Here is a 27,620-nt window from a genome sequence, read left to right as displayed (position 1 = left end):
TAACCGCTTAAATTTTGTGTCGAATTGTTTGTGCTCTCTGTAGATTAGTTCAGACATTCTTTGCACAACAGTATTTACCATGGATAGGGACTGCGACTGCTGTGTTCAGATGCGGACTGAGTTGGCATCCCTTCGCTCCCAGCTTCAGGCAGTGGTTGGCTTCGGTCACACAGCCTGAGGCTGTTGCCAATGGGCATCACTGTGGGGGTCCAGATGGGGATTTGTCGGACACGGACAGCTCGTCCCACGCATCCCCCAATCGGACTACGGCTGTGGCTGCCCGGGATACTGCCCATATTGAGGCTGACCCCTCACCCATGGCAGAGTGGGAGGTCGTCTCGAGGTGTGGCAGGGGGCGAAAGACATTCCAGAGGGCTGAACGGAAGGGCCCTCCAGTTTGTCTGACGAACCAGTTTCAGGCTCTGTCTCCGGATGATACTGATCTGCGGCCGGACGTGGCTGCTTGTCCTGTTCCAGAGGTTGCCCCTCAGTCTGCAAGATCCAGGCGGTCGCAGAGGGTGGGCTTACTGGTAGTTGGGAGCTCCAACGTCAGGCATGTAATGGGGCCAATTAGGGATATGGCACAAAGGGAGGGGAAGGAAACCAATGTGCTCTCCGTGTGAATACCGGGGAGGAGGGGGGGGGGGGGTCATTTCAGATGTGGAAAGAGGTCCTTCCGGATGCCATGAAGGGTACAGGGTGCACCCATCTGCAGGTGGTCGCTCATGTCAGCACCAATGATGTGTGTCACTACGGATCGGAGGAAATTCTCTCTGGCTTCCAGCGGCGATCTCATTTGGTGAAGACTGACAATCTCGTTAGCAGGATGAAAACAGAGCTCACCATCTGCAGCATCGTTGACAGGACTGACTGCGGACCTTTGGTACAGAGACGAGTGGAGGGTCTGAATCAGAGGCTGAGACGGTTCTGCGACTGTGTGGGCTGCAGATTCCTCGACTTGCGCCATAGGGTGGTGGGGTTTCGGGTTCCGCTGGTTAGGTCAGGAGTCCATTACGCACGGTGGGCGGCTACACGGGTAGCAGGGGTTGTGTGGCGTGGACTGGGCGGTTTTTTTAGGTTAGATGGCTTCGGGCAAATACAGAAAGGGCAACAGCCTCAAACGGTGCGGGGTAAAGTCAGGACATGCGGGGACCAAGCAGCAATCGGTATTGTAATTGTAAACTGTCGAAGCTGCGTTGGTAAAGTACTGGAACTTCAAGCGCTGATAGAAAGCACCGAAGCTGAAATCGTTATAGGTACGGAAAGCTGGCTGAAGCCAGAGATAAATTCTGCCGAATTTTTTACAAAGGCACAGACGGTGTTTAGAAAGGATAGATTGCATGCAACCGGTGGTGGCGTGTTTTTTCGCTGTTAGTAGTAGTTTATCCTGTAGTGAAATAGAAGTGGATAGTTCCTGCGAAATATTATGGGTGGAGGTTATACGCAACAACCGAGCTAGGTTAATAATTGGCTCCTTTTACCGACCTCCCGACTCAGCAGCATTAGTGGCAGAACAACTAGAGAAAATCTGGAATACAGTTCACATAAATTTCCTCAGCATGTTATAGTCTTAGGCGGAGATTTCAATTTACCGGATATAGACTAGGACACTCAGATGTTTAGGACGGATGGTAGGGACAGAGCATCGAGTGACATTATACTGAGTGCACTATCCGAAAATTACCTCGAGCAAATAAACAGAGAACCCACTCGTGGAGATAACATCTTGGACCTACTGATAACAAACAGACCCGAACTTTTCAACCCTGTAAGCGCAGAACAGGGAATCAGTGATCATAAGGCCGTTACAGCATCCCTGATTATGGAAGTAAATAGGAATATAAAAAAAAGGGAGGAAGGTTTATCTGTTTAGCAAGAGTAATAGGAAGCAGATTTCAGACTACCTAATAGATCAAAACGAAAATTTCTGTTCCGCCACTGACAATGTCGAGTGTTTATGGAAAAAGTTCAAGGCAATCGTAAAATGCGTTTTAGACAGGTACGTGCCGAGTAAAACTGTGAGGGACGGAAAAAACCCACCGTGGTTCAACAACAAAGTTAGGAAACTACTGCGAAAGCAAAGAGAGCTTCACTGCAAGTTTAAACGCAGCCAAAACCTCTCAGATAAACAGAAGCTAAACGATGTCAAAGTTAGCGTAAGGAGGGCTATGCGTGAAGCGTTCAGTGAATTCGAAAGTAAATTTCTATGTGGCGACTTGACAGAAAATCCTAGGAAGTTCTGGTCTTACGTTAAATCAGTAAGCGGATCGAAACAGTATATCCCGACACTCTGGGATGATAATGGCATTGAAACAGAGGATGACACGCGTAAAGCTGAAATACTAAACACCTTTTTCCAAAGCTGTTCCACAGAGGAAGACCGCACTGCAGTTCCTTCTCTAAATCCTCGCACAAACGAAAAAATGGCTGACATCGAAATAAGTGTCCAAGGAACAGAAAAGCAACTGAAATCACTCAACAGAGGAAAGTCCACTGGACCTGACGGAATACTAATTCGATTCTACACAGAGTACGCGAAAGAACTTGCCCCCCTTCTAACAGCCGTGTACCGCAAGTCTCTAGAGGAACGGAAGGTTCCGAATGATTGGAAAAGAGCACAGGTAGTTCCAGTTTTCAAGAAGGGTCGTCGAGCAGATGCGCAAAACTATAGGCCTATATCTCTGACATCTATCTGTTGTAGAATTTTAGAACATGTTTTTTGCTCGAGTATCATGTCGTTTTTGGAAACCTAGAATCTACTCTGTAGGAATCAACATGGATTCCGGAAACAGCGATCGTGTGAGACACAACTCGCTTTATTTGTTCATGAGACCCGGAAAATATTAGATACAGGCTGCCAGGTAGACGCCATTTTCCTTGACAACCGGAAAGTGTTCGATACAGTACCGCACTGTCGCTTGATAAACAAAGTAATAGCCTACGGGATATCAGACCAGCTGTGTGGCTGGATTGAAGAGTTTTTAGCAAACAGAACACAGCATGTTGTTTTCAAGGTAGAGACGTCTACAGACGTTAAAGTAATCTCTGGCGTGCTGCAGGGGAGTGTTATGGGACCATTGCTTTTCACAATATATACAAATGACCTAGTAGATAGTGTCCGAAGTACCATGCGGCTTTTCGCGGATGATGCTGTAGTATACAGAGAAGTTGCAGCATTAGAAAATTGCAGCGAAATGCAGGAAGATCTGCAGCGGATAGCCACTTAGTGCAGGGAGTGGCAACTGTCCCTTAACATAGACATGTGTAATGTATTGCAAATACATAGAAAGAAGGATCCTTTATTGTATGATTATATGATAGCGGAACAAACACTGGTAGCAGTTACTTCTGTAAAATATCTGGGAGTATGCGTACGGAACGATTTGAAATGGAATGATCATATAAAATTAATTGTTGGTAAGGCGGGTGCCAGGTTGAGATTCATTGTAAGAGTCCTTAGAAAATGTAGTCCTCAACAAGGGAGGTGGCTTACAAAACACCCGTTCGACCTATACTTGGTTATTGCTCATCGGTGTGAGATCCGTACCAGGTCGGGTTGACAAAGGAGATAGAGAAGATCCAAAGAAGAGCGGCGCGTTTCGTTACAGGGTTATTTGGTAAGGGTGATAGCGTTACGGATATGTTTAGCAAACTCAAGTGGCAGACTCTGTAAGAGAGGCGCTCTGCATCACGGTGTAGCTTGCTGTCCAGGTTTCGAGAGGATGTGTTTCTGAATGAGGTATCAAATATATTGCTTGCCCCTACTTATACCTCCCGAGGAGATTACGAATGTAAAATTAGAGAGATTCGAGCGCGCACGGAGGCTTTCCGGCAGTCGTTCTTCCCGCAAACCATACACCGTTGGGTGGTTTAAATGGCTCTGAGCACTATGGGACTTCACCTCTAAGGTCATCAGTCCCCTAGAACTTAGAACTACTTAAACCTAACTAACCTAAGGACATCACATACATCCTTGGCCGAGGCCGGATTCGAACCTGCGACCGTAGCGGTCGCGCGGTTCCAGACTGACGCGCCTTTAACCGCTTGGCCACCCCGGCCGGCACCGTTGGGTGGCTTGCTAAGTATAAATGTAGATGTAAATGTACCGTGCGACTGTTGAGAGGGGAAAGTTAGACTTTAGGTCGAACAGTTCTGAGGCCTAAAATTCCCCTTTCTCCATTTTGGAGCTCGAATCGGCACTGACTGAGACGTCTGACACTGCACCTAGTCACGACAACATCCGGTACTGCATGCTTCGACATCTGTCAGTGGTGCCAAGGAAATCCTCCTCGAATGTTTTAATCTAATATGGCAGACAGGTGACTTCCCCAACTCGTGTGGGGGGGGGGGGCGAGGCAATTCTAATCCCTCTACTCAAACTAGGAAAGGACCGCACATGTCCCAGTAGTTGTCGGAGTATCGCCTTGATGAGCTGTGTAGGAAAGACTCTGGAATTGATGGTTAACCGTCGTCTGGTCTGTTTTTTAGAGACCATGTAACTCTTCAGCCACTCTCAGTGTGGATTTCGAAAATTTCGGTCCACGGTCGACAACCTGACCCCCCTAGAAGCCGCTACTCAGCAGGCATTTCTCCGTCAGCATCATTGTATCGGCTTATTCTCTGATATCAGTAAGGCGTACGATACTACTTGGAGACACTGTATTCTCGCACAACTGCATCAATGGAGCTTTCATGGCCACCTCCCCATTTTCATTCGGTCTTTCCTGTCTAAGCGGTTTTTTCGGACCCAAGTTGGTCACACACTGTCTGATCGATTTGAGCAGGAGAATGGTTGGTGTCCCCCAGGGCAGTGTTTTAAGTGTTACCCTCATTACCACAGCCACCAACAATATAACATCTACGGTAAGGAGTTCAGCACAGTGGTCCTTATTTATTGACGACTTTGCTGTTTTCTGTACCTCTTCCAGTGTTGCAATGGTGAGCCGTCAGTTGCAACTTACAGTGTGGCAGTTAGAGGAGTGGGCTGCAATGACGGGTTTTTAGTTTTCTGCTGATAAGAGTGTGTTCATTTTAATCGTCCTCGTCGTCCTTTTAATTTGCCTGCCTTGCATATAGGGGACACTATCCTGCATTTTAGAGACATAGTGAGGTTTCTAGGCCTCGTTTTTGACTCCAGATTGTAATGGTTGCTACACCTGCGAGACTGGAAAGCCAGAACCCTGAAGGCACTGAACATCCTCAAGTGCCACAGCCACAGGTCTTGGGGAGCGGATAGGGCGCGTCTCCTCCAGTTTTTTTGGGATTATGAGCGTTCAGGGCTGGACTATGGGTGCATGGTGTATGGGTCAGCGAGGCCCTCATATCTGCGGATCCTTGATGCTGTCCACCATGCGGGGATTTGACTCGCCACAGGTGCTTGTCGGACCACTCCCATACCCAGCCTCTGTGCTGCGGCTGGGGAACCATCACTTAACATCCGGCGGCAGCTCTTCCTAGTGCGCCAGGTGTGTAAGTTTCTTGCAGCTCCAACCACACCCGCTCACCATATTGTTGCTCATCCGCCTCTGGACCGTCTTTTTTCCCACCGTCCCCGAGCCACGATGCCGTTTGGGATCCGTGTGCAACGTGTGTAGGAGTCCCTCGGTGTCGAGTCTGTATGGCCCAAAATCCAGAGTTTTAACCACCTGCCACCCTGATTACTGGAGATGCCCAGAGAGAAAGATTGCAATCCTGCTTCCGCTTTTAATACAACATTCTGCCATTCTATCTGAGCACCACGACTATATAGCTGTTTTTACGGTTGAGTCGAAACAGGGGGAATCCGTTGGTTGCTCTGTTGTTTTTCGGATCGTGTCCTCAAGGTCCGACTGCCTCAAGCGTTTACAGTCTTTGATGCAGAATTGTCTGCGATCTTTCAGGCACCGGAGCAGATGAGACGCTCTTCCCGTCCTAAATTTCTTGTCTGTTCCGATTCACTAAGTGCCCTTTACTCATTGCAACTTTTTTATTTAGCAGATAAAATAGTCCAGACCATCCAGGGTGCCCTACTCCAACTACAATGACTGGAGAAGGAGGTGGCTTTCTGCTGGGTGCCAGGGCACTTCGGCATTGCTGGGAACGAAAGGGCAGACCTCGCAGCCAAGGAGGCATATCTCGATCCGCAAGTATCTCAGTGTGCCATCGCCCTGCACGCACTCACCTCGCTGCTGGGCTCACGAGTCATGCGTCGGTGGGAGGATGAGTGGCTGGAAGTGAGTGACAATAAGCTCTGTTTAGTCAAGCACACAACGCGTGTTTGGTGTACTTTCTTCCAGCCACGAAGACGGGACGTGGTTCTCCTCATTTGGCTTCGGATAGGCCACAATCCTATGACGCATGGCTTCCTGCTCCGGCGAGAGGACCCTTCAATATCTGGTGCCTGTGGCGTCTAGGTCACTGTGCGCCACGTTTTATTGGATTACGTTTTATTTTCTAACCAGCGGGCCCCGGCTGACTAGCCGGCGGATCTGCCATCTCTTTTAGGAAATACTCAAACGAATGTAGTTAAAGCTTTAAAGTTCTGTGACTTGTCCAATGTTTTTACCATGATTTTAGGGAGAGGCTTGCCCGTATTTTACGTAAGTGGCCAGCCAGTGACAACATTCCTGTGGCATCCTTGACGCTCCTTTCTCGTTTTCCTTACGTTATATTTTCTTATACAGCATTTTTCATCTTTTCCCGCTTTCTTTGCGCGATACTTCCATTTTACTAAATTTGTCCACATTCGTTTCTTTTAATGTGTGTCAGGGCGCTGATGATCTCGACGTTGAGCGCCCGTAAGCCCCAACACACACACACACACACACACACACACACACACACACACACAGTAGTGTCAAAGGAAGAAAATTACAATAATTAGTAACAAAAAAGAAAAAAAGAAATCAGCTTGCAAGAAGGTTTAATCGCCAATTCTGTGTGAAAAGAATTCTGTGTGAAAAAAATTATGTGTGAATCTAATGGTTTATTGACTGCCACTTTCCTTCTAGCATTTTTCAGTAGGCCAGTGACATTTTTCTTAGAAAAAATGCTTTCATCCCAATGTTATCTCCCAGGATAGCCCAATAAGAAATGCAAGAACTACATCATACTCGGCGCCATGAAGTAGTGCAAGAAGATCATTAATGAATAAGAAAGCATTCATTGCTTTTTCCAAAGTGCAGTGCGTGAAGGCAGTCTGTATGCCATTTGCGAAAGCTGCTTAGGAAACTGGTACTTGACTGTAGATAGGCTAATTCGTGTACATAAGTTCGAAATTAAATACATGATTCTGTCCTTTGCATATTTGCAAGGACTTGCTGCAATGCTTAAATTGTATCAAGATCTAATAACAAACAGTAAAAAATGTGGCTCATTGTTGTCAGACTTCAGATCCAAGGCACCCAGGCTTCGAGGCCTGGTCGTTCCTGCCAGTGGCGGATTCGGTGGGGAGGGGTGAGGCGCGGGGGGGGGGGGGGGGGAGAGTAAGAGGCTCAAATCTCCCCCAAAAGCATCTGGGTCCACCCGTGACGAATCTCAAGATAGACGTGATATTATCCTACTGTTACAAGATTTTAAACATGGCTGAAACAGCAACTGTTGAACTTCTTCACGGTAAATGATGACAGCCAAAACTGTTTTGGCTGTCATCATTTACCGTGAATTATCCTACTGTCTTACTACTATACTACCTACAGTACAATTTTCATCACTTGTTACGTAATCAAAGATTAAAGAAAGGCAAACCTACGTTTATAGCATTTGTAGACGTAGATAAAGCTTTTGACAATGTTGACTAGCTTTTGACAATGTTGACTGGAATATTCTCTTTCAGATTCTTAAGGTGGCAGGGGTAAAATAAAGGGAGCGGAAGAAACCAGACTGCAGTTATAAGAGTCGAGGGGCACGAAAGGGAAGCAGTGGTTGGGAAGGGAGTGAGACACGGCTGCAGCGTATCCCTGATGTTATTCAATAGTATATTGAGCAAGCAGTAAAGCAAACAAAAGAAAAAATCAGATTAGGAATTAAAATCCATGGAGAAGAAATAAAAACTTTGAGGTTTGCCGATGACATTGTAATTCTGTCAGAGACAGCAAAGGACCTGGAAGAGCAGTTGAAAGAAATGGACAGTGTCTTGAAAGGAGGATATCAAATGAACATCAACAAAAGCAAAACGAGGATAGTGGAATGTAGTCCAATTAAATCAGGTGATGGCGAGGGAATTAGATTAGGAAATGAGACACTTAAAGTAGTAAATGAGATTTGCTATTTGAGGAGCAAAATAACTGATGATGGTCGAAGCAGAGGGGATATAAAATGTAGACTGGTAATGGCAAGAAAAGCGTTTCTGAAATTTGTTAACATCGAGTATAGATTTAAGTGTCAGGAAGTCTTTTCTCAAAGTAGTGTAATGGAGGGTAGCCATGTATGGAAGCGAAACATGGAAGATAAGTAGTTTAGACAAGAAGAGAATAGAGGCTTTTGAAATGTAGTGCTACTGAAGAATGCTGAAGATTAGATGGATAGATCATGTAACCAATGAGGAGATACAGAATAGAATTGGGGAGAAGAGGAATTTGTGGCACAACTTGTCTAGAAGAAGGTATCGGATTATAGGACATGTTCTGAGGCATCAAGGGATCACCAATTTAGTATTGGAGGACAGCGTGGGGGGAGGGGGCGGGGTAAAAATCGTAGAGGGAGACCAAGGTATGAATACAATAAGCAGATTCAGAAGGATGAAGAAGCTTGCACAGGATAGAGTAGCATAGAGAGCTGCATCAAACGAGTGTCAGGACACAAGACCACAACAGCAAAAACAACAATAAGGGCTGGACAAAAACGTGGAAACACTGCACGAAATGCGGGCTCGAACAAACATGTAGATATTAGCCAAGCCTGCAGGTTGCACTGTTGTAGTTGACCACGAACGGCACGTATGCAATAGCCTCAATATGTTGCAAGTGTCAGTCACTGTCAGGATAGTGTTCTTTGTTGTTCTGAGTGCATTATGTCAAAACTACATGAATTCAAATGTGGACAAATTGTGGGTGCTTGTATGGTGGGTGCCTCTGTAACCAAAATAGCCATAGTGTTTGGTGTTTCGAGAGGCACTGTATCAAAGATTTATATGGCATACAGGAAAAGCTGAAAAACATTATCCACTAAGTCAAATTCAGATGAAATAGTGTGTTGTGTGATTGTGGCAGACTGTCACTGAAGAGGACTTGGACAGGTTTGTGATTGGTGTAAAGAATGGCAGATAACTCTAAATATAGATAAATGTAAATTAATGCAGATGAATACGAAAAAGAATCCCGTAATGTTTGGATACTCCATTAGTAGTGTAGCGCTTGACACAGTCACGTCGATTAAATATTGCAGAGCGATATGAAGTGGGACAAGCATGTAATGGCAGTTGTGGGAAAGGCGGGTAGTCGTCTTCGGTTCATTGGTAGAATTTTGGGAAGATGTGGTTCATCTGTAAAGGAGGTCGCTTATAAAACACTAATACGACCTATTCTTGACTACTGCTCGAGCGTTTGGGATCCCTATCAGGTCGGATTGAGGGAGGACATAGAAGCAATTCAGAGGCGGGCTGCTAAATTTGTTCCTGGTAGGTTTGATCATCACGCTAGTGTTACGGAAATGCTTCAGGAACTCGGGTGTGAGTCTCTAGAGGAAAGGAGGCGTTCTTTTCGTGAATCGCTACTGAGGAAATTTAGAGAACCAGCATTTGAGGCTGACTGCAGTACAATTTTACTAGCACCAACTTACATTTCGCGGAAAGAACACAAAGATAAGAGAGATTAGGGCTCGTAAGAGGCATATAGGCAGTCAATTTTCCCTCGTTCTGTTTGGGAGTGGAACAGGGAGAGAAGATGCTAGTTGTGGTACGAGGTACCCTCCGCCACGCACCGTATGGTGGATTGCAGAGTATGTATGCAGATGTAGATGTAAATGTACTTTAAGTAGGTGTAGAATGTTTCCAAATTAACATTTCTCTAGGAAGGTACTTATATGACTATTTTTAAATAACGCGTCACCCATTCGGAAAGCAGCTACATACACACACACCACTGACACCGCCACCCGCCCGCCCTATACGAGAGTGCGGTTCGCGAGTACGTGCGCCGCGCTGCTGTACACATAGGGCATTGTTAATGGTTTGTCGAATCAGACACAATAGAATTCGCTATTCAAGCAGTGTTTAATTGTAATCAAGGCGTGCTTTTGTTTGTATTTGTCAGATTTTCGAAAAAAATGACATCGAAACGTAGACAAGGAGATCTTCGTTCGTTTTTTTAACTGAAAAGGAAGAAGGAAGAGATAGAATCGATCGAAAATGAACCAGTATTACTTGGAAGCAATTGTCGGCGGTGACTTATCATTGTCGACCCAACGTTCAGCAGGTACATCTTTCTGATTATTTTGTATGTACTTAGCGAAATTCATACAAACACGATTAGTCGAGTTTGTGACTTTTTATTGTGTTGAGTTCGTTGATCGTTCGGTCGGTGTGGTGTGGGTGGCTGTGGACTGGATTCTGGATCAGTATTGTGAATTTAGTGATTTTTCCCACTAAATTTGGTGGTTTTGGTTACCTGTCTAGTGTGCAGATTTTGCATCTACTGGCTGGTGTGAATTATGGTGGCTTATGGTAAAACTATTTTTTTAAATCACTTGATCTATTCTACATAAAGCAGACAGCACTATTTAATTTCCTGGCGTCTAGTAGCTCTTAAATTTATATCACCTAAACATTTATAATACACGGTATTGTGTCTTCGTTTCCGTGTTGTTTTGGGGACGCATTGTTATGCATCCGTTTTTTTTTGCGCTCTAGTGTTAATAAATCTGCAAATGCATGCACAGTTCATATCTGTAGTGCCGATGGTACTGTAGTGTTTCTTAAATCCCTTGCTGTTGTTTTAGTGCTAAACATATGTAAAGTAAGGGGACAGAATACCAGAAATTTCGAGCAGAATCGCTACGCGATAGTATATTTGCAGACTGGCCAGAAAGAATGGAATTGAAGGCTATGACACAAGAGCATATTGTAAACTTTGACGTAATATTTTGTTGGCGTGTCCTACCACAATAATAAGCCACAGTGACGTAAAAAAAACACAAAACAGCGGCAACACCATTGTCAACAAACAAAAATACTTTTCAAAACCGTGAAAGAGTATTCAGAAATGAATCAAGCTGAGGGTTCCCTTGCATTATTTTTTCCACCCACTGTCCGATCATGTCATGTCGCCACTTAACTGATTTATGCAACAGTAAATTCACAGACAGTAATATTGCTAGAAAACTTAAAATACGTAGGACAAAATGTAGTGCAGCTATAAAACATGTGATAAGGCGTCAGCTGATCCCAGCGGAGGTTCGAGTCCTCCCTCGGGCATGGGTGCGTGTGTTTGTCCTTAGGATAATTTAGGTTAAGTAGTGTGTAAGCTTAGGGACTGTTAACCTAAGCAGTTAAGTCCCATAAGATTTCACACACATTTGAACATTTGTGATAAGGAGTATTTTGTGGAAAATTTGCAGCAGGATACTGGTGACAACATGTATATCATTATAATTAATGAATCAACAGACATTAGCGTGACCAAATTTTTAGGAATAACAATAATATATTACAGTGCTGCAGCCAATGTGATCATTTCAACGTTTTTAAAACCAGCCGATCTCGAATGTTATAATGCACAGTCTACTGTAACAGCAATTAAAGACACACTTCAAGAATTGAAATTAGATCTAAACAAGCTGCAGGGTATAGGCGCAGACAATACGAATGTAGGTGTTCACAATGGTGCCAGTCAAATTTTGAAAAATGTAATTCTGGATTTGATTGTTACAAAATGTTCAGCAATTCACTTCAACTTGCTCCTTTTGCTGCAAGTGAGACAATCCAGGAAATCTGGACTTCTTAGTTAGGGAAATATATAATTGGTTTTTTTGCATTCTTCAAGTCGTAAACAGTTGAATACTGACATTTATCAGACTGTCAAAGCAGCGGAACCCCTTAAAATGCTACTTCTGCTGCAAGTGAGACGCTCCAGGAAATCTGGACTTCTTAGTTAGGGAAACATAATTATAATTGGTTTTTTGCATTCTTCAACTCGCCAACAGCTGAATAGTGATATTTATCATTGTGTCAAAACAGTGTTTTCTGATGAATCCAGTTTGGCGTATTTAAATGTTTTCCAAGACGATTCTTTCAAATTTGCATCTGGTTAATAACATTCTGAACCCAACACAAAGGATCCGTGTAAGCTGTTAAATAACCACGTTGTGCTGGCAGAATCATTAATAAAAAAAGTTTTTGTCCCTACATATTCTATGCAAAGAAAATTAAATTTAGAATTGGAAAAAAATTGTAAAACCACTTAGATTCCAAAACATATCTAGGATATTAGTTCGAACGTAAGATTAATGAACTGAGAATATCTTAATCATACCCAGAACAAGAACATGTCCTACGACTGAGATGCATTCAGTTTGTGTACCAATTAATAATTCAGTTGTTGCAACGACTTCCAAATTTTGAGAATTTCACATCTTTCAGAGCGCAAAGCTCTTCGTGTCGTTAAAGAATCATTGATTCGTCTCCTTGAATCGTGTGGTATTGATCTTGGCGCGATAACAAAAACTGATTTTCAGTGACAAAATTCAGCTCTTGTCGAATGGTCCGAAACAGAAGCTCTTAATTTTTGGCATGAAGTGCTTCAACACAGAGATGAAAATGACGTCAACCCATTTCACGAATTAACAACCTTTGCGCTGTCACGACTTTGTTACCATGGTCGAATGCGGAAGTGGAAAGACTTTTTAGCCAGATGAACATTATTAAAAGTAAAGCGAGAAATAACATGAAATCCGAAATGATGAATTCGCATTTGTCGATTCGTGCAGGAATCGGAAGGAAGAAATAATGTTCCCACAATAACGAACAGCCAACAGAAGTGCTGATGCAGGTAGGAACTTCTACAACTTTGCAACATGGGAAGCCACAGCCGTTGAAATTCATTTGACCCGACCAGTTTCGCTGCGTTAAAGCAGCGTATTCGGGTGTAAGTGGCGTCACATAAATTAGCACATGGAGATGCTGCCAACGTGCGTAGTCAGAGAATCCTCTAGTGCTTTACCCGTACGACTACTGACTACAGTTGCCGCATCCCCTGCACTATTCGCCCCAATGTTTTGCCCATTTTTATTCATTGAGCACTTCCCCTGTTCTGGCTACGAACGCTGGGGTGTCTCCATGTGCTAATTTGACACAACTTACACCTGAAGATGTTGCTTTAATGCAGCGAAACCGATCGTGTTAATAGACCATCAATTAACAGCTGTTTGCGTTTCATTCAATTTCACGTGACCTGACAGGATTGGTGTTGAACCTTCTGTCGAGGAAGACGTTGATAGCCCCGAGCTCTTCATTTTCTCTTAAGTAAGTTCGCTGTGCCTCATTTCATAATATTGTTCTAGCTTTAAACAAAGGGATAGATTGAATTGTCTTTGAAACAAAGGGATAAATTGAATTGTGTCATACTTTTGGTTACTCAACATTCTTAGTGCTTAAAAAATAACAACCTAATGGTTTGGTTAACGGCACGATAAAAAATGTAGTGGTTTATAGCGGTTTTGAATAAGTTCTTTTAGCGGGAAAACTCATTTCACTGTTGGCAACAAAAATGCTCTGAGCACTTGATCTTCTCTGCCTGCCCTGCTAGGGACAGCGTGAAGTAATATTTAGAGTAAATGATGTAATGTAGTATCAGTTATCGGGTTTCTTCGGTTTTGAATTCTTTTTAAACTAGCTTTCTTCGCGCACATGCCGGTGTTGCCGTGAATTTCATACTTTTACACCGCGCGTTATTTATCTAAAATCAGTAAATAATCTTTTAATGGGTTAAAGTACTCATCAATAAGAACTACTTTTATTGTGGGGCCAACTTCAAAATCGCGAAAAATCAGCCGCTTCATTACTTTTGGACGAGTAGGTTAGTTTGTATGTAACTTTTGCAGGGACTAGCTGATTTCAAGTTTGTCCCATAATAAAAGGAAAGCTTTTTACTTTAAACCCTTAAATGATTATTGGACTTTTTAAATAACCCTGTAATAGAGATCCGAAGAGCTATTTTAGTTGCTGGTAAGTTGTTGATTTGCTTGTGTACGATTCTCTGATTCGCGTACAGGCTGCAGTTTTTGTTTGCTGTTGTTACAGAACCGGAACCCGTGTCAGTGGCAGTGGCTAGTACATCGACTATATGTGCTGAAAATCCTTTTGATATTTCTTATGTGGTAGGAAAAGTACTCAGTGACGAGAAAAAGTATAAACATCTTAAGGAGTCTTCAGAACAACCACGTAATTATCAATATTCGGAGCAGACAGAGGGTGCACAAAAAAGAAAGTTTCGTTCTAATTGGCTAAAGGAATACGCTTAATTAGTCTATTGCCAACAACAGAACAATGCATATTGTTTGCCTTGCGTACTATTTTCTGGTCCAGGTAGTGGGGGCTAGCATTCTGTGACTCTAAGATCTTTAGTCACTCGTCCACTTTGCAAATACAAAAAAGCGCTAAAAATCCCCAGAAACCATTCTGCTACAGATTATCACAAAACGGCAGTTTTGAAAAGCACACATTTCAAAAGTTCATATGAAAACCCTGAAAAAGCTGTAAATAATTTAATCGAAATTGAGAAACTGAAAATGATTAAATCAAACCGAGAGCGACTGATTCCTATAGTAAAGACGATCATATTATGTGGCTGAGAAAACATACCGTTAAGAGGCCACAGATGATCTTTCTTTTAAAAAACATTTTAGAGACAGCGCCAAGAAATGCTACATATATGAGCAAAACAGCTCAGAATCCGCTGATTGATTGTTGCCATTCTGTCATTATGAGAAAGGTACTCGGCAAAGTCAAAGAAGCAAAATATTATGCTGTCTTGGCCAGCGAAACAACAGATGCCAAAGGTACAGAACAACTCAGTGTATGTACCAGGTACCTGAATTTACAAAAAAGCACAATACACGAAGACGTGATATGCTTTCTATCTGCAACTGACATGACTGATGCTGCATTAAGCGATCAAATCGTTCAAGAATTGAATCAAGTCAGCCTACAAGTTAAGGATTTGAGAGGTCAAGGTTATGATGGAGGCGCCAACTTGTCCGGAAAATTCAGTGGCATACAATCCGAATAAAGCATCTCCAACCGCTAGCGAATTATATGCACTGTGCAGCACATAAAATATACCTAGCTATCGTGAGGGCCTGCAGCTTGCCTAGTATTCACAATATGATGGGAGTTGTAAGTCGTGTTACCAATTTTGTGCGCGAGTCAGCAAAAGGTTGGAACTTATCAAGCGAGCTATCCTTGAAAAACACCCAGAGGCGAAACGATCGTTCAGTTCCTTGCAGAAATGGACAGAACTTCTCCGTCATCGGAAAAGGCAAGTCTTCTGGCTTCTATTCAACAATACGAGGTTGTCTTAACTTTGACGGTAACCGCCGCTGTATTTGAAAATAGTTTCGCTTTAACGGCAATTTCGGGCTGTTGGACTAGATCTCAGCCTTTGCTATGAAATGGTAGAGCGTGTAATAAGAACACTGGAACGATACAGAGAACCGAAATATGAAAAAAATTTCCAATAGGCCTGTCATATTGCAGAATATATGAACATCCCAGTGCAGGCACCAAGAATCGCCAAACGTTCTGCTCATCGCTCAACTATAGAAGCACCTGATGCTAAGGAATACTACAAGTAAAATAAAACTTTCATACATACACACGCTTTTTGATTGATGCAGCTTTTGTTTCTTTTCTGTTCTTTCAAGTTCGATAGTAATGTCATGTCGTGTTTTGTTTCAGATTGAATGTATTCCTTCCTTTTATCGATTTTGTATTGGGACAGCTAAGGAGTCGCTTTTCGAGAGCAGAGCACTCTTCAATTCTCGACATGTTCACGACCTGTTCACAACCTGTTCACCATTAAACCAAGTGATATTGTAAAAAGAGAAATGCTGAACTCTTCAGTGGCAGCTTCTTGTGTTTACAGCAGTGACTTGCCTAATCCTCTCTCGTTATCGGGAGAAATAACTCTTTGGAAAGAGCTCAGGAGAGACAGGGAACATCCCTTCCCCCCCTTCCCCCCCTCCCCCCCCCCAAAACAGCGGCAGAGGCAATCAAGAGACAAATGAATTTTTACCAAATATAAAAATTCATTTCCAAATTCTCGCTACATTACCAGTATCTACTTGTAGTGTGGAGCCATTACAATTGCTACACCATGAAGATGACGTGCTACAGATGCGAAATTTAACCGACAGGAAGAAGATGCTGTGATATGTAAATGATTAGCTTTTCAGAGCATTCACACAAGGTTGGCACCGATGGCGACACCTACAACGTGCTGACGTGAGGAAAGTTTCCAACCGATTTCTCATACACAAACAGCAGTTGAACGGCGTTGCCAGGTGAAACGTTCTTGTGATGCCTCGTGTAAGGAGGAGAAATGAGTACCATCACGTTAAAAGTCGGATTGTAGCCTATCGCGATTGCGGTTTATCGTATCGAACATTGCTGCTCGCTTTGGTCGAGATCCAATGACTGTTAGCGGAATATGGAATCGGTGGGTTCAGGAGAGTAATACGAAACGCCGTGCTGGATCTCAACGGCCCCGTATCACTAGCAGTCGAGATGACAGGCATCTTATCCGCATGGCTGTAACGGATCGTGCATGCTGCCACGTCTCGATCTCTGAGTCAACAGAAGGGGACGTTTGCAACACAACAACCATCTGCACGAACAGTTCGACGACGTTTGCAGCAGCATGGACTATCAGCTCGGACACCATGGCTGCGGTTACCCTTGACGCTGCATCAAAGAAGGAGCGCCTGCGATGGTGTACTCAACGACGAACCTGGGTGCACGAATGGCAAAACGTAATTTTTTCGGGTGAATCCAGGTTATGTGTACAGCGTCATGATGGTCGCATCCGTGTTTGGCGACATAGCGGTGAATGCACATTGGAAGTGTGTATTCGTCATCGCCATACTGGCGTATCACCCGGCGTGATGGTATGGGGTGCCATTGGTTACACGTCTCGGTCACCCCTTGTTCGCATTGACTGCACTTTGAGCAGTGACGTTATATTTCAGATGTGGTACGACCCGTGGCTCTACCCTTCATTCGATTTCCCTGCGAAACGCTACATTTCAGCAGGATAATGCACGACCGCATGTTGCAGGTTCTGTGCTGGCCTTTCTGGATACAGAAAATGTTCGACTGCTGCCCTGGCCAGCACATTCTCCAGATCTCTCACCATCTGAAAACGTCTGCTCAATGGTGACCGAGCAACTGGCTCGTCACAATACGGCAGTCACTACTCTTGATGAACTGTGGTATCGTGTTGAAGCTGCATGGGCAGCTGTACCTGTACACGCCATCAGAACTCTGTTTGACTCAATGCCTAGGCGTATCAAGGCCGTTATTACGGCCAGAGGTGGTTGTTCTGGGTACTGATTTCTCAGGATCTATGCACCAAAATTGCGTGGAAATGTAACCACATGTCAGTTCTAGTATAATATATTTGTCCAATGGATACCCGTTTATCATCTGCATTTCTTCTTGGTGTAGCAATTTTAATGGCCAGTAGTGTAATAAAGTTTGCTGACATACCTCAAGGGGGTGGTAGAACAAGACAATCTTGTTTTTGAAAGGTCCATTGTTACAAACTGGTACAATTTAAGTTGGACTAAACATGTGAATGGAACAACTATAACTGTACAAAGTAAACTTGGCAAATAAAACTACAGTAAGTGAAATAAAGGAAATAATAGGACGTATGAGTGGGAGGATAAAGTAGAAAATGGTTTGGTGTCTATAGTTAGAATCGTCGAGTAAGGGAACTGCGTGATGATTCAGAAATAAGCTTGGGCAAATGGACAAACGTTTATTAAGTTCCATTAGGTCACGGTAACTCATCTCCCTTCCTTTGTGGATGTTATGTATGGCTTTATGTTGCATCTTGTAATTGTGGCCTTTTTTTTTTTTTTTTTTTTTTTGACACGTGGTCTGCAAAATTTCAGTCTCGTTCTCTAAGTCTGCGACTTCTATGATGTTCCTTCGAGTGGGTGGGTACTGCCCTGCCAGACAGGTCTATATAAAATTCGCCACAATTGGAAGGGATTTTGTGTATACCATTCTTTTCCAAAGCTGAAGTGCTGCCTTATCATTGGGCAAAAAGTGTCAGAAAGTGTTGCGCACATAAAATTAACGTTTAAAGTTCCTGTACTTAGCCTTTCCAGCCACATTCAGAGAGGTTTTCCTTAAAGGTGTAACCGTGCAACATTTATTAAAGTCGTGAGTCGAGCGCAGTGTAAAGGAGGCAGGAGACCTGTTGGTTTTGTTGTTTGTGCATTGTGGAGTCCACCATTACCCAGTTTTCAATTGTAATTTGCTATGGATGTAATTCTCCTCTGGGACCGGCCCGGTTCCAACCCTGGCCCATAATTATGTGTTTTAATTTTTTTTTAAATTTATATAGTGAGCTTATCTTGCACTTCACTCTCATATCGTTGTTCTATTGTGACAATAGCACTAATGTTAACTTGGCACTATTGTAACTACTTATGGCTGTCTGGTATTCGTCTTTTAGTGTTTTTATTTCAAATTAAGAACTTAGGTACGCACGTCGAATTCTTTTTATTGTTTTACCACTATGACAAGCCAACAGGCATTGTTTGATGCTATTTGTTTGGCTGAGTTTAACTAAGTTTGGAAGTTGTCATCACTCATGGGGACCATTAGACAATGTAACATTAAATGAAAGGCAGCATGTTTGTGGGTCACTAGCAACTGAGAACTGGATTTCAGTGTCAGCGGTTGTAGGCTTCCTCTAAACCTTTAGAGTGAGAAATGTTTGGAGTTGTCTGATTTTGGAAAACGATGCACTGTCTTCCAAGGTTGGCTACTGGTTTACGTACGTTGATGATGTGTTATGCTTACGGATGAGCATCACCAGGTAACTGCAGATACTACAAATAATCCTATCGAAATCACTTCACAAATTACTCTTCCCACTCACATGCCCCAGTTTTTCCTTTATTTAAGTTTCTGTAGTTACACTTTCCCTATTAAAAATTTTGCTTTATATCATTGGCAGTTGTTTTTAGCTGTAAAGTCTCACTTATACTGTACGTCTTCGTAACATTGGATGCTTTAAGGGCAGGACTGTCTTCTTCAGTCACCGCTTTGAAATATATCACCAAATATGACTTTGTATTATCATATTATTTTTCGTCTGAGAATAATTCTAATTTGTCATGTACTCCAGTATTTTATGTGTTACATCTTTTACTCTCCCTACAAATTTTACACGACATTATTACTGAAACTCCCTCCAATTGCAGTCAAACATTAGCAGTTATCTTTGGAAACCAGCTGAAATATTTGTATTTTAAACTCCTCGATTCAATAAAACTTTCACAGCCACTCATATTTATTTTTGTAGCTGCGATGATGTAACAGTCGAAAACCGGTTTGAAAAATAATAAATACTGTTGAGTATTACACGAGTGTCATATTTTTTGCTCATAATTAACAGTATGTGTTTCACTTGGGCATTCCTAAGATTTTTCAACTCTCCTTTGCAATAAATTGAATGTTTCCTCTTAGTTAAGTTCAGCGTTAAACATCGTTTTTGGATAGTGGCAGGGATTGTTAACTTCGTAGCAAATGAAGTGAAAATATATTTCCTCAAGTGCTTCCATATGTGGTGCCTGGAGCATTTGCAACCGTATGGTCTGTTTTATAGGAGCTCTAGCTTTTCATGGTACTGAAAGTCTCATGGAATCAGCTTCATTATTTTATTTATACGCCTCAGACGTAGTCCATACATCGTTAAGTGAGATTATTGCTGTCAACAAATAACCAGCAACCAATGAGCGCAATGTGTATTGTGAATAACTGGATTGGAAGTGACTCACGGTAGATAATGAACTTCCCGTAGATGTATGCACTAGATACTGGAGGGCGGGTGACGAAGCACCATGGAACTAACAGGATGATCGAAGTGAATCGTAGATGCTGTATGCGTTTATATCAAGACCACCTTATACGAGAAAAACTCATTTATTCACATGTGCGCAAGGGAAAACTTCTGCTCCGTTGCAGTTTGCATTTGTGTGTTTAAAATAAACTACCATTGGATACATATTTCCCCTTTTGACAAAGAAGAGAGAGAATGAGAATGACTCTTTCCATATGAAGTTTCGGATTGACAAAGCTGACGAATTTTGTTGAAAATCTGAGCAGTTGCTAGGCCCAGGATCTGTGGATCAGGAATCGGAGACACTACCTTTAAACACTGGAAATCGGTATGACTCTATAGTGTGCGAATGTACTTGCACAAAAAAGAAAATATAACGGTATGAGTTCAGCGTGGACGGAATGCATACCGGCCACATGGTTAAAGTAGTAAGGAACGCAGCGGCAATGGCGTAGGATGTGCTGGAGGCGGCAGTCCATGAGGCACGTCTTGAACGAGTAGGCGGTGGCCAGGAGGGGCGTGGCCTCGCTGTCGAACAGACAGCCCCGCTGGCGCGCGCCCAGCCGCAGCAGGTGGCGCCGGCTGTCGGTGAGCGCGGCGCTCAGCAGCAGCTTCATGACTCGGCCGCGCCGCCGCGCCACCAGCAGCCCGCGCGCCGACTCCGGCGGCTGCTCCACGTTCTGCACCAGCACCTGCACGCAACCCCCACCTCTCTCAGTTCTCATCTAGTTCCGCAGTACTTTCAGCATAGTGTTTGCTGGCTTTTAATTTATTCAAGAACGAACGAAAAATCACTGTTCTTAGAAATTATTAGGTATTAACAGGAAACGTAATAGTAACATCCGTTCACTGCAGTCGTCGTCAAGCTTTTCTTTCTTAAGAGCCAATATTGAGACTGTAGAACCATCTCCGGCGGTACTCCGAAAGGATATCGCCCTTCGATTGTGCCATTCCAGCACTTATCGAAGCGCTAGGTTTCCAGGTGCCAGCCAGCCAGCCAGCCAGCCAGCCAGCCGAGCAGCAGCGGTCCAACCAAGCAGCAGCGGTCCAGCCGAGCAGCAGCAGCAGCGGTCCAGCCAGCAGCAGCGGTCCAGCCAGCCAGTCCTCCAGCAGCAGCAGCAGTCCAGGCAGCCAGCCCTCCAGCAGCAGCAGCAGCAGCAGCAGCGGCCCCGGCCCCGTCCACGGCAGCAGCACCAGCTGTGGCATTCCTGCCAGCCATCGCCAGCGCCAGCAGCGTGGGACTCTGGTCTTCGTCCGTCTTCATCTTCGTCTGTCCCCAGTTTTTTCCCCCCCTTTTCGTCCTGTGCTTTTTTGTTTATCCCTGTCGTCATGTCAGCCCCCACCACCACTGCCACTACTACCACCACTGCCATTGCGTACACGTAGCCCTCTGCCGCCACCACCACCATTACATGGTGTGCCCAGTCACACCCCCCTCTTTCCATCCCTCCTCTTCTCACTCTCCCTTCGCCCTCGCTCTTTGTCGCCCCCGCTCCAGCTTCTTCCTCCCACTCCTCTCCCTCTGATCCTTTCCCCCCATTCCCCCAGCCTGTCACTGCAGCTCCAGCTAGGGTGGTGGCCCGTCGGGCCACTGCCCATGCCCAACTCTCCCCATCGCCTTCGCCATCACCGCCACCACCGTCACTGTAGCCGTCGCCTTCACCGTCACCATCTCCAGCGCCGACTGCTGCGTCCACGCCGAGACCTGCCCCCTCCCGCCACCTCCCTATAGCTCCCGTCCCTCATGTCACCACCCACCCTTCTGCCGCCGTTAAACACCCTAGTGGCACCACCACCTCCTCCGCTCCCAAAAAGGCCCCGCCTCGTCCTCCTTCCCCCACCAGGATGCCATGGATGTCTCCCTGCCTGGCCCTGCTCCCTCCGCCTCCTCCTCCTCCTCCTCTCCCCCTCTTTACACAAATACCTCCTCTCCCGTGCCGATCCTTCCCTTCTCGAAGCCCGGAATCTCTCCCTCCTCCTCTGCCAACACTTCCCTGGTGCCCCCATCTCACTCCTCACTCCCAGACGGGATTCAGTTCTCAATTCGTCCCCCAGCCCCACCCTCCATACTGACATCCTCTCCCACCTCCCCATCACCCATTTTGGCCCCAACACCTCCCTCACCCCTCCTACTTCTCCATCTCCTACCCGCAAACCCCAACCCCCACGTCGCCCGCCGAACCTCACCGCCGTGATCACTCGGTTCAGTCCGACGATCACGGAGGAGGAGGAGGTGCTGGCAGAGCTCAAGGCACATCCCACACTGGAGGTGCGGGTGGTCCGCCGCATTTTCAACTCGGCCAGCCCCACCCGCCTTATGTGGGTTTTCTCTGAGGATGCCCCCTCCATTGACTGTCTCCTGAAGGAGGGTGCCCTCCTCTTCAACCAGCGCTATAAGGTCAACCCCTCCCGTTCCCCTCCTCAATCCCTGTGCTGCCAGAGGTGTCTGCACTATAACGCACACCCAACAGCTGAGTGCTGAGAGGCCCCCACCTGCCTGCATTGTAGGCAAGCGCACTTCCTCCGGCAGTGCCCTAACCTTCAATCCCCTCCCTCCTGTAATACCTGCAATCTCCCCCATCCCACCTACTCCCAAAAGTGTAAAGCCTGACCCCTCTGACCACTCCTGAACTCACCGTCCTCTGGACGCCCCCACCCCTCCTGGCAATTCTCTTTGTCCGCCCCCCACCGCTGAGGACATCATCAGGTTCCTCACCATTGTCCTACAAAACGTCCACCCTTTCCAGCGCCCCCACACCCTCCAACAGGTCTCCCTCGCCGCCCGTTTCATCTTCCACCTCAAAATGTATGCCACCTACTCCCACAACCAGGCCCATTTCACCTTCTCCCGTCTTGACACCCTCGTCTAAATCCCTATTATGGTGCGACAGCACCGTATCCTTTTCAACAACATCCACTCCCTTCCCGCCAACAAGAACCTCTTCCTGAACACCCTTGCCACCCACCACATGGATGCCTTCCTCCTCAATGAAACCTTCCTCCAACCCCACCACACCATCCACATGTCATCCTACCTCCTTCACCTCTCCCATAATCCCCTCCCGATTGTGCGTGACGGAGTTACCATTGGTCACCACCACCAGATCACAGTTCAGCTCCAACCTCTCCTTCCCGACCTCGCCGAACACCTGATCCTTAGTCTCTTCTTCCCCGGCCTTAACGTCACCTGCGCCACCATCTATGTCTGCCCCAATGCCCCTATTCCCTTTGACTTCCTCTCCCACATTGACCGTACGTTCCCCTCCTACGTGATTGCCGCCGACCTCAACATCCATAGTCGTTCTGCCGCCCAGTTACGGCTGTGGCATCGATTCCTCTCCTCCCTTCAAGGCGACCTCATCCCCATCCCCCAGCACACCTGTCCTGAATCCAACTCCACTCCCAATGTTATCCTTTCCTCCCCTAACCTCCTTGGCCGCATAGCGGTGGATGTCCTGGAGCCTATTGGCAGCGACCATCTCCCTGTCCTCCTCACCCTTTCAGATGGTCGTCGCCCCCGCCCCGACCCTCGTAATGACCCTCCCCCAAAGTACGTCCATGACTATTCCCATGCCAGCTGGAATGCCTACCGGGATACCCTCTCCACCCATGTTGATAGCCACCCCTTCACCTACCACCACCCTGACGATGTAACCCAGGCTGCCTCCTTTCTCCAGCAGACCTTGTCTGAGGCTGTGGAGGCCCACGTCCCCACTGTCACCATCCACCCCCACTGTCCTACCTTACCCCCACAGGCAGTCCTTCTCCTCTGTGTATCTCGCTGTCTCTACCGTGCCTTCCTCCACACGCGTGACCGGACACACTCTGACGCCACCGGCAACTCCAGCGACACATTCGAAATTTGCTCGTGGCTAAGAAACGCTGGGACTGGCGACAGACATGCACCCATTTAAATGCTACCCTACCTATAAACTCGTCCAAGTTCTGGTCAGCCTTCCGTCGCCCTACCGGAACTAAACCCTCCCCCTACTATCCTCTTCTCCATGATGATCACCCCTTCCCTGACACCCTTAGTAAGGCCCATGACTTTGCCTCTTACCTCTCCGATGTCTTCTCCATCCCCGATGATCCCCAGTTTGATTACTCCCTCTTCACGGATGTCCACGATAGAACTGACACCTCTGTCCCTCCTCTCGCACCTGGTTTCCAGTACTTGGACAACATTGCACACACGGAACTCAATGCCCCTATCACTACACAGGCTCTCATTGCTACACTCCGCACAAAACGCAACACCGCTCCTGGCCACGATCGTGTCACCTACTGTCACCTTCGTGAAGCTCCTATCTCTTTTTTCTCCACCCTAGCCAGGCTCTGCAATGTAGTACTGTCCACCGGTTACTACCCCGACCTGTGGAAAACCTCCCGTACCCTGATGTTCCTTAAACCTGGTAAACCGCCATCGCCTCCTACCGTCCCATCAGCCTTACCTCGGTCTTCAACAAGGTCCTGGAATCTATCCTCACTTACCTCGGTCTTCAACAAGGTCCTGGAATCTATCCTCACCCGCCGCATCCACCAGCATCTCCACCAGCACTGCCTCCTTCCCATTACCCAGTGTGGCTTTCGGCCATCCTTCTCTTCTGACGACCTTCTCCTTCATCTCACTCATCTCATTTCCGTCGCTCTGCAATCTTCCTCTCCCTGGACCTCAAACATGCTTATAACCGCATATGGCATTCCGGTCTCCCCTTCAAGCTCCAAATCTTTGCCCTTCCCATTAACTACGTCCGTCTGATCGGCTCCTTTCTCTCCCACTGCCCTTCCTACGTCACCATCCATAACACGGATTCCTACACCTTCTTTCCCTCTGCCAATTGTGCCGCAAGGCTCTGTCCTCTCCCCCCTTCTGTACCTTTTATATACGGCGGACATGCCGCTGCCGTCACCCCCCGTCCACCTTCTCCAGTTTGCCGATGCCACCGCCTTGCTTTCACTTGCCCCCACCCTGCAGCGCTCCCAACACCTTCTCCAATCCCATCTTGACCGGTTCACCACTTGGTGCAACCAGTGGTTGCTCAAGGTCAATCCCTCCAAAACCCAGGCGATCATTGTAGGCAAAACCACCCCTTCCTTCCAGCTCCTTGATTTCTATCTCATCATCTACGGCTGTCCTATCGCCCTCACCCCCACCCTTAAGTACCTTGGCGTCACCCTTGACCGTCGCCTCTCCTGGACCCCCCATCTCCGGACAATCCAAGCCAAGGCATGCTCCTGACTCCATCTCCTCAAGCTCCTTTCCGGCCGTACGTGGGGTCTGGACCCCTCCACCATACTCCACACCTATAAATCCTTCATCCGCCCTATCCTTTGTTACACCCATCTGGCCTGGATCTCCGCCCGCCCTACCTTTTATAAATCCCTTCTAATCCTTGAACACCATGCTCTCCGCCTCGCCTATCGCATCCGTCTCCCCTCCCCCACGTGGATCCTGTGCGATCTCATTCTGTTCCCCCACCTCCTCCTTTTCCTTGAAAGGATACAGATTCTGTACACCTCCCGCAAACTCGATCCTCCTCACCTGCTTGTCTCGCCAATCCTCTCCAGCCCCCGCCCGCTGCCGCACCTGTATACCCACATCCCACCCGGTCTCCATCTCTCCACCCTCCTTACCCTCTCCCAAGGTGGCTTCTGCCAGCTCCCTCTCCCTGATGATGCCCTCCTCCCCTCCATCTACCCCTCCAACCAACTTTGATCCTCCCTCCCTCTTCCTGCTCCTTTGGGCACCCTCCCTCCCTTCTCTCCCTCTTCCCTCCCTCCTCCATTTCTTCCCACTCCTCCCCCCGGGCTTCCCCTCCCCTGTCCCTCTCCACCTCCCCCCATCTCCTCAGCCATTGGCATCCTTGTTCTCCCCTCTCCCCCACCTCACCCTTCTTCCCCTCTTGGCAGGTCCCCGGACTTGCACATGCTAAGTGGACATTTGCGCGCCGGAGATCATCGCCATCAGTGTCTCGTGTGTGCCGTCATGTTTAGTGTTCAGTGTTCACCGTCGCACTCCATCGTTCACCTGTGCCATCGCCATCTTCAGTGTTTGTGCGTCGTGTCAACAGTTTGTAGTGTGGTTTATCACCGAGTGTGAACAGCTCCGTATTTGTCTTTATGTGTCTACTGTTTTATCACCCACCGTTATGTCACTTATGTGTATTCTTTCTGTTGTTTAGTGATCTATTCTATGGCTGAAGAGCGGCGTAACATGCTGCTGACAGCCTGCCTGTTGGTACGGGTTTGAAAATAACAATAAAGAAAAAAAAACATTGTAGAACGATCCTCACTCACAATGAACACCTCTGAATAAACTACATCATCCGCAAACTTGACTCCGATAAACTTATTTTGTCCACTCGCCTTTCCAATCATTACATGTTGCCGGGCCTCTACCTGAACCCACCTCCAACCCTCCACTTGCTGAACCTACACGTTTTCTCGCAACGAGAGGTGAACCGTCTCCCTCTCCCGGATCACGAGCACTGCCCCAACATATATCCATCCTATCAACTATGAACTTCGAATCCATTGTACCCTATCCATCTATTTAGTGTTGTTCAAATATTTTTCAGTCGTTTTTTACTGTGGTATGTGACCACATTTTTATCACTGTTGTTAAACTACTCATGAAGACAGCATTATTTCTTACATTCTGCTGTTAACATCACATTTTAAAATAATTTTAAATTCTGGTAAATATGTCTCCTCGTTTTGTGTTAGCGTCTAACTTATAGAATAATGTTTACAGGCTGAAGAATGGGTTGATTGTAGCTCACCCCCCCCCCCCCCCCCCGTCCTCCGGCCACAATGGGCGACGTCGAAGGGGGGGGGGGGATGAAATAATAAAGGGAAAAAGATGTAGGGTGGCAAAGAGAAATTCAGTTTTCACCAAATCATGTTTATTCATAGAAACTTATTACCACGTTTTGAATCTAGGTATTATGAAGTATCACACCCAATATTCGTATGTGAAAAAGAAAATAATATTTGGTAGCTACACTACATAGCGACCTATTTCCCGTACCTAAGCGGACGCTATGGCCAGTGCTTTCGTAACAACGTCCCAATCTTGCTGTTCTGGACGTCTTCACGCGCTAGTATCTGAAAGAATATCAAGCGGTTACTGCAGCAAACCGTTTTCAACAAGCCTTTGTATTAGGCCAAATAGAACAGAGACGGTTTTAAATAAAATAGCTCGGTTCAAAATAGTCACAAAGGGATAGAAATGCAGATGATAATTTTGTGTATATAATATTTTATGACTCAGTTTTATCTGTTACATTAAGCGTGTTTTTGGAAGTGGACCTAACTAACTGTTATTGGGTGAAAGCCTCGGCCACTTTTCCCGACGAGTAGCGCGACCACTTCCCCATCGGACGTCATGTCGGGATTAGTGGTCCGCAGAAGAAACTTTCAAACTTTTTCTGTAGACGACATCAAAACAAAAATGTTTTAACTAAAAAATAACTGAAGGTGCTCCCTCTGTCAATCTCATCACTGACAACAATGGCGATGTATGAGGTGCGACAATAAATTAATCAGACTGATGTGAAAAAAATGTTGCTT

The 27,620-nt window shown here is 45.9% G+C and overlaps 1 protein-coding gene across 1 annotated transcript in view; it reads right to left on the bottom strand.

The window, feature by feature from the left end:
* LOC124613630 (sodium channel protein Nach-like) overlaps window positions 1–27,620 on the bottom strand; it is a 170,122-nt gene that overhangs the window by 56,683 nt on the left and 85,819 nt on the right. Inside the window, exon 6 of the mRNA XM_047142344.1 lies at window positions 20,458–20,740. Coding sequence (XP_046998300.1) covers window positions 20,458–20,740 — 283 coding nt within the window. The remainder of the gene's footprint in view (window positions 1–20,457; window positions 20,741–27,620) is intronic.

Source organism: Schistocerca americana, chromosome 4, assembly GCF_021461395.2.
Source record: "Schistocerca americana isolate TAMUIC-IGC-003095 chromosome 4, iqSchAmer2.1, whole genome shotgun sequence".
Taxonomy (NCBI): domain Eukaryota; kingdom Metazoa; phylum Arthropoda; class Insecta; order Orthoptera; family Acrididae; genus Schistocerca; species Schistocerca americana.
Note: the sequence above shows the minus strand (reverse complement) of the source record. Positions and strands in the feature narration are given on the sequence as shown.